This window comes from Cariama cristata, unplaced genomic scaffold (assembly GCF_000690535.1).
Source record: "Cariama cristata isolate BGI_N322 unplaced genomic scaffold, ASM69053v1 scaffold23576, whole genome shotgun sequence".
In the NCBI taxonomy this organism is placed as follows: Eukaryota; Metazoa; Chordata; class Aves; order Cariamiformes; family Cariamidae; genus Cariama; species Cariama cristata.
In genome coordinates, this window is record NW_009620669.1 from 8,350 (window position 1) to 21,635 (window position 13,286).

General features: G+C 40.6%; 1 protein-coding gene across 1 annotated transcript; it reads right to left on the reverse strand.

Annotated features, from left to right (window-relative positions):
• Nucleotides 1-2,601: 2,601 nt before the first annotated feature.
• LOC104162860 (proteinase-activated receptor 1-like) lies at nt 2,602-6,520 on the reverse strand (the record flags this gene model as incomplete). Its single annotated transcript, XM_009701689.1, has 4 exons — nt 6,421-6,520; nt 6,127-6,316; nt 5,551-5,646; nt 2,602-2,611 (listed from the first exon to the last, which is right to left on the reverse strand). Coding segments are annotated over exons 1-4 (396 nt in total), but the record flags the coding sequence as incomplete, so codon positions are not given.
• Nucleotides 6,521-13,286: the final 6,766 nt, after the last annotated feature.

A 13,286-nucleotide genomic window follows, 5' to 3' on the forward strand; every position in this document is an offset into this window, starting at 1 on the left:
TCAAAGGGAGAAACATGGCAAGCCAGTTTGAGCAGGCTGCGAGCTCCGTGGGAGGATGAACGGGGAGAGCCCTGTGCCCAGGCCCTGTGGCACCGCCTTCGCCACTGCCTAGGCACACGCTGCCCCATCCACAAGGATGAAAAAGCATATGTGAGAACTTCCCAAGGATTGCCGCCTCTAGTACCTATTAGAGTGGCACAAAAAATCCCCAAAGGCCCCAAATTCCTAACACAAAACCCAAAACTGATTAAACAAATGCAAGGATGGTGACTTTCCCAGGCTTACTACAGAATGAAGATGAATTTGACTCAATGATGTCATTCAGTTTTATTTTGATGAGGGATCACTTTATAGGTTGACTTTATCAGCTCTGACCATGATGGAGTTACGTGGCTGTGTGCAGTGCATTTGAGCTCAGTGCCATCCTTTAAATGTCAGGCCTTGCTTTTGAGGAGAGTGGCTTGCTTGTGGTGTTACAGGCATCACTATTATAAGGCTGACAGCACAAAGAAAAGAAAAATTATTCCCCAAAACTTTGCTGAACTTTTTTACAGGTTCTGTTTAAAATAAAGTCACTCTTCCAACACAATTCCAATACTTTTTCACCTCTCCAAATCCACGTTTGTTTAGAGGGCTAATCCGTATTTTGCACTTCAATGTGATGTTGAGATCTGGTTCCTAATGGTCTCCTCCCCAATAAGCCAAATTACAATGGCCATACCTAGTTATTTTAATGCTCTCTAGTGTTCACTTGGATTATAGCATGTTATTTGTTCAGCTTCTCCAGCTTAACAGTGCCATTTGTATAGCATTTGCAACTACAAAATGCCATGAAAAAGCATTTATGTGGGTCATTAATTTTAAACATGTGAGAAGTCGTCTCATTCATTTTTAAATTTGCTCAGTATCTTGCAAGAGCAATCTGTGATCAGATCAAAAAAAGATGAAAATGATCAATAAAAAAATGGTCTTACCCAGGAATTTACTTAAATATTGCACCTTCTCTTTCCTTTCCCAGTTCTTGGAGGCCTTCAGTGTGAAGCCATAGCTGGTGATCTACTAGCAGGCTCGTACTCTCTTTCCATTTCTAGATACTCTCTCAGGTAGGAGAAATCCAGTGGCCTGATCCAGTTTGCCTGATGCAAAACATCATGAACACACTTTGCAGCCATGCTCACATTTCTGGATAGGATTCAACTAAATAGGGGAACAGAGCTAATAGCCAGCAGACCAAACTTTCTCTACAGTCAAGCTGCAGGGAGCAGGTTGTAAGGCAGATGCATGGTTGGCATTAACTGATAAAATGCTTCTAGTCTGAACACCCCAACCCTGCAAAATCCTTACCATGCTAACTTAAGCAAGCCCTCCCCTGTGAAAAAAGTTACAGCAGTGACAGATGCTATATGAGGTGTTTTGACAACAGAAACCTGGCTGATTACAAATCTTGGCCCTGCCAATATTGCCAAACGTAAAACTGGCGTATCTGAAACATTAGCAAGCTTTCTTATACATGTTTAGTGCTGGACACCTCCTCATCTCCAAATGTTATTTGGCGCAAGTTTGTTAGCTTGCTTCATACAGAAAATGATGCAGCTTAACCCTGATATTATGAAAAAACAATGAAAGAATGAAGAGGAGAAAGTATGGGTGAAACAGCATGTAACATCGATGGGTTTAATTTCTTTTAGTCAGATTTTCACTCCTTCCCCTTTACCCTGAAACAAGCTGTTCATTTTCTTTCCCAGCGAGCAGTGCAAGGGTGCATCAAGCATGAAGCAATAGTTAGTTTTTACTGTCAGCTTAAGCATATCAGTCTAAATTGCAGTACTTTTCTGGTTCAGTTTCCTCAAAAGGCTACCATATTGTGCTTTGCTGCAGGGCCATGCTCAGCAGTTAGAGCCTGTTTCACAAATGTTGTTTGTGCCTGAGGTTGGCTCCGTAGACTGATGCTGCTTGAGCAGGTCCTGCCCTCCTTCTTGCCACCAAATACAGCAGCAAAAGCAGACACTGAGAACTGTAGTATGTTCGAACTAACCGGTTGCACAGAAAGGCCAAATTCAGTTAGCACTGAGCTGCCATTGCCTTGGTATGAGACTCCTCCAATCACCTATCAGTTTGCTTATTTTTGCAATCTGATCAGACTGAAGCATCAACAAAATACAAATAGAAAGCAGAGGTGTGACACTAGCTGTGGGAGCCTAAAAGAAGGAATAACTATTAACGCTTCATTTGCTATGAAAAGGTGATATTTCCTGTATGCTTTAGCAAGTGTTATGCTGGTTGGCAATTGACTTGTTAATCAGCTCTCTGTATGTAGCAGAAATGCATTTGCAGGCTAGCAAGTAGCTTGCTATAAGCACTTGTGGAGCATCAACATGAGTAGGATGCCTATGCATGCATCATTGAATGGCTTGCGTTGGAAGGCACCTTTAAAGGTCACCTAGTCCAACACCCCCCCTTGTAATGAGCAGGGACATCTTCAACCAGATCAGGTTGCTTAAAGCCCCATCCAGCCTGTCTTGAACACTTCTGGGATGGGCATCCACAACTTCTCTGGGAAATCTGTGCCAGTGCCTCACCACCCGCATTATAAAAAATTTCTTCCTTATATCTGATCTAAATGTACCCTCTTTCAGTTCAAAATTATCACCCCTTGTCCTGTCGCTGCAGGCCCTGATAAAGAGTCTCCCACTGTCTTTCTTGTAGGCCCCCTTTACGTACTGGAAGGCTGCTCTAAGGTCTCCTTGGAGCCTTGTCTTCTCCAGGCTGAACAACCCCAACTCTCCCAGCCTGTCTTCACAGGAGAGGTGCTCCAGCCCTCTGATCATCTTCGTGGCCTCCTCTGGACTCACTTCAACAGGTCCATGTCCTTCTGGTGTTGGGGGCCCCAGAGCTGAAGGCAGTACTGCAGGGGGGGTCTCACCAGAGGGGAGTAGAGGGGCAGAATCTCCTCCCTCGACCTGCTGGTCACGCTGCTTTTGATGCAGCCCACGATACGGTTGGCTTTCTGGGCTGTGAGTGCACATTGCTGGGTCATGTTGAGCTCGTCAACCAGCACTCCCAAGTCCTTCTCCTCAAGGCTGCTCTCAATCCCTTCATCTCCGAGCCTGTACTGATCCTGGGGGCTGCCTGGACCCAGGTGCTGGACCTTGCAATTGGCCTTGCTGAACTTCATGAGATGTGGCTGGGCCCACTCCTCAAGCCCATCAAGTGTTGGGTTTTCAAACATGCTTAGGCAGCATAAAAATACTTTCCAAAGGCAACTTCAGCACTTTAGCTAGTTACCAAGTCAAGAAGTCTACTTAGCTTTGTGAGTCCATTTTATTTAAGGGTTCTGTGCAGTAACTGCATTTCCTGTTTCTCGTTTTCTTTTATTTTTTCATTTGCATGCAAGCCGGAATCATCAGCAAAGCCAACTTCAGCGATGTGCGTGGCAGAGCTGAGATGCTGGTTTACAAACATGCATAAAATCTTTTCAGTTGTTTTTTTTCAGGATCTTTGTTGATGCTCTTAGCCATGAGGATAAACAGTTGCATTCACCCCTCTCATGTTTTCACCCAAGAAGGCAGGAAGAAGTTGCTCTTTTGCAAATGTTCTCGAGCACACAGAGGTTACAAGTGAAACCACCGAACCACAGAGCAAAATGAAATAAATAATTGCTATGATTGCTGAGCTGTTTTCTATGTACATTTCCTTCCTTCCTAGCATGTAATACTGCCCCTTGCAAAGCAGACTAGATGGTGTCTTTTGGCTACCTACAATAAACCACTACTGCAAAACAAAATATCACAATATTGAAACAAATCCCAACTATGTAATAGATCTGAAAAGCAGTCCAGCAGCCTGTAACTACAGGAAGCATGGAGATTATTTTTTCTGCCAATAAGAAGCGGGTGTTCATGGTTTTAAGATGCATTTGGATTTTGCTGAAAACCAAAGCCACCCCTAATACGATATTAAACAAGATGAGAATGTAACTGAATATGTTTCATAAGCATTTGTGGGGTTTTAGCCTTACAAACTGCAGATAAATATATATTTTTAGCACTCATGTACTTAGAAAGTGGCAAATACTCGAGAACAAAAATCTAGAGAGACCCTGGTAATGCAATACTTAATTATGCTTAAGTCTGTTAAGGAACAGACACAAACCGACAGGAGATCGTAGTTGGAAAGAAGTTTCTCACTGTCACACTGTATGCAGAAAAATTAGCTTGCTTATCACGTGTGCTGGACTGAAGACAGCTTTTATCCATTGCTGTACTTCTCGGCAGATTCCTATGGCAAATCCTACATTAACCAAATTCCTACTTAATTTGATTTCCATTTTTGTGTACAGTCCTATTACCTACATGCTCATTTCTAAAACTGAATTCCTGTTATTTGGCTTTAGTATCCCTTCTTGAAAAAGAATGCTACACAGAATGAAGTTAGCTATTGGGCCCTACACCACAGCAATTTTAGTAGCTGTGGACACAATGTAAAATACAAAAATCATCCAGACGTGGCAGCGATAAACGATATTTCCAAGTCCTAAACACGTGCATGATGATTAATTATGTGCACGAAAGCACATTTGCAAATTGTGTAACAAAATGATGATTACTCTTTTTTTCAGTATATTTTCTGGAGAACCATTCAACATTTATTGTGAAATAAAATTTCACAATTTTTTGTGAAATTAATCATGAAAAAGACCACATTCCTAACCAAGATGCCTAGTGTACACTAATGGTAGGAACACCAAAAGAAACGCTAGTTCTATCTGCTGAGAATTACCTCCCCTGACACACTGCACCAATCAATAGCTGGTTTTCAGTTGCTCACATTCCTAAAACCATATAGACTGTTTTGAAGTGGAATGTATAAAAAGGTAAAATGAACAGTTTCAGTGTCCAAGATGCAAAATAATGCTAAGAAAATGAAGTTTACAGGTAATTCCAGAAATAATGACAAATAGGAAAAAAACAAAACAAAACAAAATTGGAAAGATATTTTCACTTTCTTCAGGAAGTACCAGATAAATGTAGTGGTTCCATAAGTAAGAATTTAATCAACCTGATACAGTTCAAAATCCTAAAATGGGATTTCATAAAACCACTGCAATCAACTTAACTAACAATGCAAATGATTTGTCTGAAAAAAAGGAGTTTATTTGAAAAAGATTCAACTATTATTAAGAAATTACTTTTCCCCTCTACATTAACATATTTACATATACTATATATATACATATACAGAGTTATAATTTGAATTGTGCATTACTATAATGAATCCATAGAACGATGTATTGTACAACAACTTGGTTTAAAGTTTTACATTTCTTGGATATAAACAGTCTTTTTTTTGTCTGAAATTGTCTAAAAATTGAGTATGTGTAAGATGTTATCTCAATGCATTGCTAGTAATTTCCTGTAGACACTGTTATTCACAGTAGTAGAGCACGTAGCCCTCCTACTACTGGTAGACATTGACTGGCCACTGCTGTTACTACTGTTAGGATCGAAAGTCTTTTTACAATTGAAGAGATTGAAAAGTTGTCTCTGATACTGAGAAGAAGCATAGTAGTAAATAAAGGGATCAATGCAACAGCTAACGCTGCTGATACAAACACAGAGTAGATAGGCAAAGTAGAGATACTCTAAGCTGTTGTCATAAGAAAAATGGATATAATGAATTAATAAGAGGACATTTGTGGGTCCAAAGCAAATAACAAAAACAGAAAAAACAGTTACACACAAGAGCAAGGCACGTGTCTTCTTATTTTGTTTTGCAACAATGGTAGAAGAACTAAGACACCGAATGATACACACGTAACAGACAGTAGAAATTATAAATGGCACTACAAAAAACACAGAGGAGAAGATGGAGAAGAAGAGGAGGTAATAGCCGTGAAGTTCAGATTCTCTTAGCACATCGTGGCAAGTAGTTATATTTAACTTGGGTATTTCCATCGTTTGCTCTCTGATGAGAAAAGGTATAACCCCAGTTATTGCTACAAGCCATATGATGAAACAGACCAGTGAGGCACGTGTTAATGTACGCCACCCAAGAGACTGCATGGGATACACCACTGCTAAGAAGCGATCAAAGCTTATGCTTGTCATAAGCATTATTGAACAGTACATGTTACAGTAGAAGGCAGCAGTGATGAAACGGCACATTTGCGGTCCAAAAGCCCAGTCATTTCCAGAAAAGTGATAAGCAATCTTAAAAGGAAGCACGCTTACAAACAGGACATCTGCAAGGGCCAAATTCAGCATGTATACTACAGCGGGCTTTTCAATTTTCATTTTTTTCAGAAACACAAGTATTGCTGTAATGTTCAGAGGGAGACTCAGCACAAGCACTAAGGTGTAAACTGAAGGAACAAAACGCGTCAGCCACGGACTAGTGAGGTATCTTGCTGTTTGCACTGACACTGTTCGTTGTTCACGTAGGAACGATCCAGTCTGATTGGTGGCTCCCGATCCAACATCCAAGTCATTTTCAGTATCACCTTCAGTTGGTATAGGGTCATCCTGGTGACTTAAGAAAGAGAGTACAAAACTTCTGACCCGTGGTATGCTGCTGTTATGCGGGGAGGCTGAAAAATAAGAAAGTATTAAGATTAATGAGCAAATATTTACATACTATGGGGAAGCGAAAACATCTTTCAAAAATGAAACCTAAGATCATATTAGCAACACAATAAGGTTAATTCCTGACTCAAAATGCAGGCTGCCCACAGATGTTAGTCCAGCCCTTTTTATTTTAGCTCCTGTTTGGGAGTCCAGGTTAAGATGTCCTCCTTTGTTTCGTATCTCTTAGCTAGGAAGCTTTTTATGGAAGGGACTCTGTGCTTAAGGACCCAATCTCATCTATGTTCTCTTTGGGCTACTTTAACAAAAATACAACAGTAAATTTGCCAGCGTTCAACTGCCTTTGCCAGACCCTTCATACAGTTTGTAAGAAATGAGATACTGGCATAAATACTAGTATTCATACACAAAATTCCTGTTAGAAGTACTCATTACCAAAATAACAAAAAGTTAAAGTGCAATTAAAACATCAATGTACTGAAATACTTCTGTGTGCTCTGGAGACATCCTACTCAACCCAACAGCCCCCATCAAGACAGACGGCAGAAGTCTGCATGCAGTTTTCAAGGCGAACCTGGATCAACGTTTCGCTTGTGTCAGACAGGTAGCCACACATCGCATTGAAACCTTCCCCACTTCTCCTCATCCTAGCCATTGCGTGCATCATCGAGGCCAGTGTGCCCTCGGGGCACTTCTGAAACCTGCCACCAGTGTTCCCCCTACAGGAAGGTCTTCTGTGGCATGGGTCAGTGGCTGTGACTGAGAAGAAAAGTGTCAGGACAGGGTATCTCTGGTTTTTGAACAAAACTGTAAGGAGTTAGGAATTTAGTGTTACAAAGTGTTGAATGTGTAGTATGGGTTTATTCATGTAAAAAAAACCCCAAACAACCCAAACAATCAAAAGAGCTACTTTAGACATTATTTCAGAAAATTTGTTTGTATGGAGACTTATTTTGGAAGACTATGGTTTTCAGCTTCAGCTTAATCTAGTTAGGCGTACAATAATTGAAACATATTATGGGCAGACAGAAGTGAGAGAGTTACTACTAAAGTAATCATTCACCTACTTAGCGGTGCAACTCATCCTCTGTTGAATCCTAGACAATGAAGGCATGTTAGCTTAAATTCGTGAGTTGAAAGTACATAGGCATGATTCACCCATCTAACATGCTACTCGTTAGAAGCAATTATTTGTTCTACAGTAATGCAAACCAATTTTTTATGCAGATGAGAACAAAAGCATCTGAAAGAGGCAGATGGCAAAGAGAGGAGTGGCTGCAGCTTCAAGCAGGCTGTGCAGGCTGTGTGAGAAGGGCCCTGCCCAGCTTGAATTTTGGTGAAAATCAGACCTGAAAGTGGGGGGAGATCAGAGGAGTGGTCGGGAAATTTGGGGATTTTTTTAAAGCTGCTGTGCTGCATGTATCATGCTGTGTCACACCAGCATTCTGGGGGCAGAGGGGACAAAAGAGAGGAAATGTTTGAGGCAATGGTTTTCATATGCAAAGGGACTAGACTGCAACCTCTGCAGGCCAGAAAAAAGATGCTGGATGGGCATTTCAGCCTGGGAGCTTGTTGCATAGACTGCAGCAGGAACAATTCAGTACTTTTACTGAAACACAAATACACAGAAGTAGATTCAATGTCTGCACAGAAGGGCACTAAACCAATTCATACAAGGGTCTATTCGGTCATTTAAAAGAGAACACTAACAAAAGGCAAAACTATAGATCCTTAATCTTTAACCTTACTTTAAAAGTTTAGTCCAAGCAGTTCGATGGCTGAAGAAGTCAGCTCCTAGTTCAGCAGTTCAGGTGCAGCACAAGTTATATTTAACACCTCTAACTTCAGGCTGTGGCTGACATCAAATAGCTAGGTGATTTCCAGCCCATAATGATCATTGCAATAGAAATCTGTCACAACTTACACCACTGGTATTCATCTCTTTTGGGAGGATTGTAATTATACTTGAATTAAAAAAAATAAAATTTCTCATGCCCAGAGGCTTGTCTCCACGGTAAAGACATCAGTAAGAGTGACAAAAAGTCTTGAACTGTACCTCTGGTATCTCCAGTACATACAAGTTTTATGAATTCAAGACTTTGAATGCTGTGAATGTGTGTTTCTTCCACTGACATTTCTAAAACAGAAGATGATGATGAGCCTAGTCCCCGAAGGTCTACCTGTCTTTCTTGGTTTCTCCACCACTGAAGAACAGTGTGGAGAACCAAATGAAGAGGTGACATGGTTTCATGTGAGAAAGGCATGTTTTTGAGGAACACAGACTTAAATGGACTTGATGAGAGGGAAGATAAACCTGCATCTGGAGTCAGGAACCGTATTGCCAAGATTACCTCTGCATGATGTGGTAACCAGGGTGCTTCCAGCAAGCACCTCTCTCATCCCAGTATCTCTGAACTTTGCAGGGCTTCACCTGCGCTGCCTCACCTGGGCTAGCAGTGCTGCAGTGCTTCACTTTTTGAGGACTAGTGAGCAAACTAGTCAGTCACTGACCCTTAATGACTGAGGTTAAGTCACTTAATGTGGAAGCCCTTGATGGTAACCTGACCCATTTCTCGTCACTGACTCCTAACTTAGAACACTATGAAAATATGCTAAAGGAAAAAAAAGAAAGAAAAAAAAAGAAAAAAAACCATTGCTAATAATTTTAATTATATGCTGAATTCTTGGAGCTAACTTATTTACAACTTACTTAGATGAAAGGATTTAGAGTCTGCATTACTCCATCATCAAACTTTTCTAAAAGTAGAATACTATTACAATAATTCAGGATAAAAAAAGTTAATAAATAATTTTAGTTAGGTGAAATTCTCTGGAATACTACCTTAACTTGGTGAAAACTATATGGCCTTTGTTTAAGCAAAGACTTTCTAAGTTCAGAGTTGAACTCAACTTCAGTGCTGTTAACAACTCCGCAATGCTGTGTCCTGTGTTCAGTCCATGTCTCCACCTTGAGCTTAGATGGCATGAGGTACTACTTGGAAGTCAGCTCTATGGAAGAATGCAATGAGACCTCAAACTTCTTATTTCTTTGCCACTTGATAATATAGAGTGGGAATTTAAACCTTCTTGATGAAATTCAATTTAATTTTAATTTAAAAGATTGATAGCCACATATCAGTTCTTTTCCTTTGCCAAGCTGCTTGTATGTTTGTATGACACAGCTTCTGTGTAGTATTAGATAAAAACAACAGTGTACTTCATGCTTTCTGAAACAGAAAAGAAGACAGTTACTGCCCTGAGGTTCTGGATTCCTTTTGTGTCAGTGTTTATCTGAAAATGCCGATGATCAGAGATTTATACACAGAAGGGAAGAGGATGAAATGATGTAATATTATTTCAAATGATCTTAATGAACCTTGGCAATAAACATAAAGGTCAGTAATGGGAAACAGCTACTACCTATAAGCTGGGATAGTACAAGACAGCCAATACAGCAGCTCTACAGAAAAGATTTTGAAACTACTCTTACATAGCTACAGCTATATAAGAATCTGTCAGATGTTCCTTTCTAGCTGTTTTAAAGCTGTAGATATAATTTAAGTAATTTTTAATAATACAAATAATCTGTTAGGAAAACAGAGGTAAAGATTGTATAATGATCATAAATGTTCAAACAGTGATCTTGTTTTTGCTAGGCTGTCATCTGATCCTTGTGGAAGAGGTCAAACCTGGTGGATTACTATTTTTGTGACTAACAGTATTCTCATTGCTGATAGGACAGAGTTAACAGCTGTATCAAAGCACTTGTAAAATATAAATAGGTATGAAAGAACAGGACTGAGACACTAAGAACAAAGAAAGAGTGGGATAAAGCATTGAGGATTCATCCTCGTGGTGTGCGGTCAGGACACTGAGCAATATACATACAATCTTTTTGCTTCCAATAAGGACTTTGAAAGGCAAAAATTACATAGAAACAGTACAATACTCAAATTGCCTGACGTTTTCTTTTACTGCCTGCAGTCTCTGCGCTGATTCTTCAACAAGGACATAGAGAAATGATGTAGAAATCTCAGAAAGTCTGGGATTGTTTAACGACCTATACTGTGCTGGTTTCTGTCAAATACTACATACTGTTCATCTCACGATCAGCATATGCATATTCTGCTTACTCTGAAAGACTGCTTTTTTTTTTTTATACAGAGCTATTTTAGCATTTCCTTTTACGTCTACTTTCATATAAGGGGCTACTGCACATACTGTTCTGTGAAAGGAGAAGTATAAAGGAAAACACACGACAGCTTCAACCAAGCCTAAAAAGCACTCTTGAGCTCCGGAAGAAAATTTCAAAGTGTTTCCGTAGACCCATAAACCTGGACAGGATGTTACAAACCAGTAACGTTCACAACCCAAAGGGTATCTTTGCGAGGTGGAAAACTAAAGAACAGGCTCCTACTCAAGCCAATTAAATATGTTCCCTATGTGCTGCTGGGCAACAACTAATACCGATTTCTGGGCATTACTGATGACAGCTGCACCCATACTGCTGGCTTATAACAAAAAGTTGGTTTCTCTTATCTCCCCTTTGTATAATCCACAGTGATAAGCATCTAGAATCTAAACTACTCAGTGGCCCATAAATTAGGCCCAAAAGTGTATGTCAGACACATTTATAAACAGGGTAAGACAGAATCTTGTAGGATAGATGACAATTATTTACTTTTGTAAAAATAAACACCGTACTGCCTTTAAAAAAATCTTCTTTAGCCCAAATCTCTGTTTATACCGAACTCGTCGTTGTATTATGTGAGTGATGTAGTAACAATTTGAACACATTTTCCTGAAGTATTGTTTTCTTGCAACCCAAAGTCTGCTCGTTTTTGCTTTCCTTCCTCAATCTCATTCACCACAGGTGCTGGCTTCAAGCAGTGATAACCTCTCTCTATCCAGCTATCAGTGTCACGATGCAGGAAAGTCCGGGCAGGTTCAGACCTCAGCCAGCCACCTCAGCAGCACCTGGTCGGCTAATCTGCAAGTACCTAGCACCAACCACTGCCAAGTCATTGGTTTTTCACCTGCCCGCTGGACCAGCGCACAGGTCAGTAATGGGATAACTGGGGAAATTGAAGGACCAAGGGAAAAGCAGGGGAGAAGCTGCAGGTGCGAGGGCAGAGCAGACCTGGGGATACAGCACTGGATGGGCAATGAGAATTAAGTATGTTGTGCTGGAAACAGCAAAGGCATTCTGGGACAGTGGGGCAATTATATTATTACAGTGGGAGCAAGCACAACAAGAGCAAAGAACAGGTTCAGATGGCCAGGCTTTATTACTTCTATTGCGCATGAAGTAACTTGTTTTGAATTCTTCTTTTCCTAGTGATGTAATACAGTAACTGGTTCAATCATTATTTCCTAAGGAAGCAGCAAATAAATAGTGTAATTTGGGGTGCTCTTTAATGAAGACTATAATTGGAAAAGGCAGGAAAACAAGTTTGAATGTTTCCATAAACTGGAAGAATAGCACCCAACAGTACAATCTTTTTTCTAGCATTAACATGTATCGTTTGTCTCCCCCCAAGTCTTTTTAAATAAGGACATTTTCCTTAGACTTCCTGTATAAACATAATTGTGATCTCTTCATTCCCACTTGTTCTTGTGCCAAAAAGTTTAGCCAAAATTATTTGATACTTCCCTCCCAGCATAATTACAAACACTAGCTCTGTCTCCTTTCAGCCTTCATTTTAGTAGTCAAAGTATGCCACGCTCTGAAATTTCCCCTTAGCTGTTCCTCTAATCAGCCCTTTTCTGTGTGTAGAGCTTGAACTGAGTCTTCCCAGCAGGCATCTCATGAGACTAAGCTATTGGTACAGCAGCACTATGATCACTAGGTGATTGAAACAAATGTTAAACTGAATTTTACACAAAAAAACCACTGCTAATCTCTAAATGCATAATCTTGCCCTTTGTACTCTTGTACCTCTACCAGAAACTGGGAGGTTACATGCACGCATGTCTTCTCATGTCCCTCAGCATCTGCATTGTCAGACAAGCTCTGAGCTAGATGGATCCATGGTCTCACCAGTTAAAGCACTGATGTTGCTATTAGTGCTGTTTCTAATTGAATAACCATGAAGGTCATGTACTTGGGATGGATATTCTGAACTATTTTGTGTTGGCAGATCTTCCAAACTTTGTGCTACCTACAAATTCAGCTGGTACTCTATCTTCTGAAGTTGTTAACGAAAGGCAATGACAGTTTTTTAAGGAAGCCCACCAGCACGTCTTGCCAGCCTGGTCACATCTTTCCATCATAACTTGCTATTGCCCAGCTGCCTCCTTAGCCATGGGACAACTGTATACCATTCTTCACCATCAATAACCTTACCTGTGGCACTGCATCTTTTTCAGATCTATGTATTTCAGATCTATGACATCTCCTTTATTTAAAACAATAGTTCTCAAAAAATATCTGCCTGACATTGCTTTACCCAAGCTAACGTCATGTTTTAGCCTGTTCTCTTGCTGCTGCTATGAGATGAAACCTAGAGCAGCATTTCACAACGCCGAAAAAAACTCGACCCGAAGCTCCAATTAGAACTCCAAAACGGGACACCCTTAACCTGGCTACGTGCAACCCAACGATGCTGGGCGCTAATGCATATTTTGTTTATTTCCCTCTGCCAAGGCGAACGGCTCCGGCCCCGCTGCCTAGGCAAACGGGGCTGCCGCGGCCCGCAGCTGGCC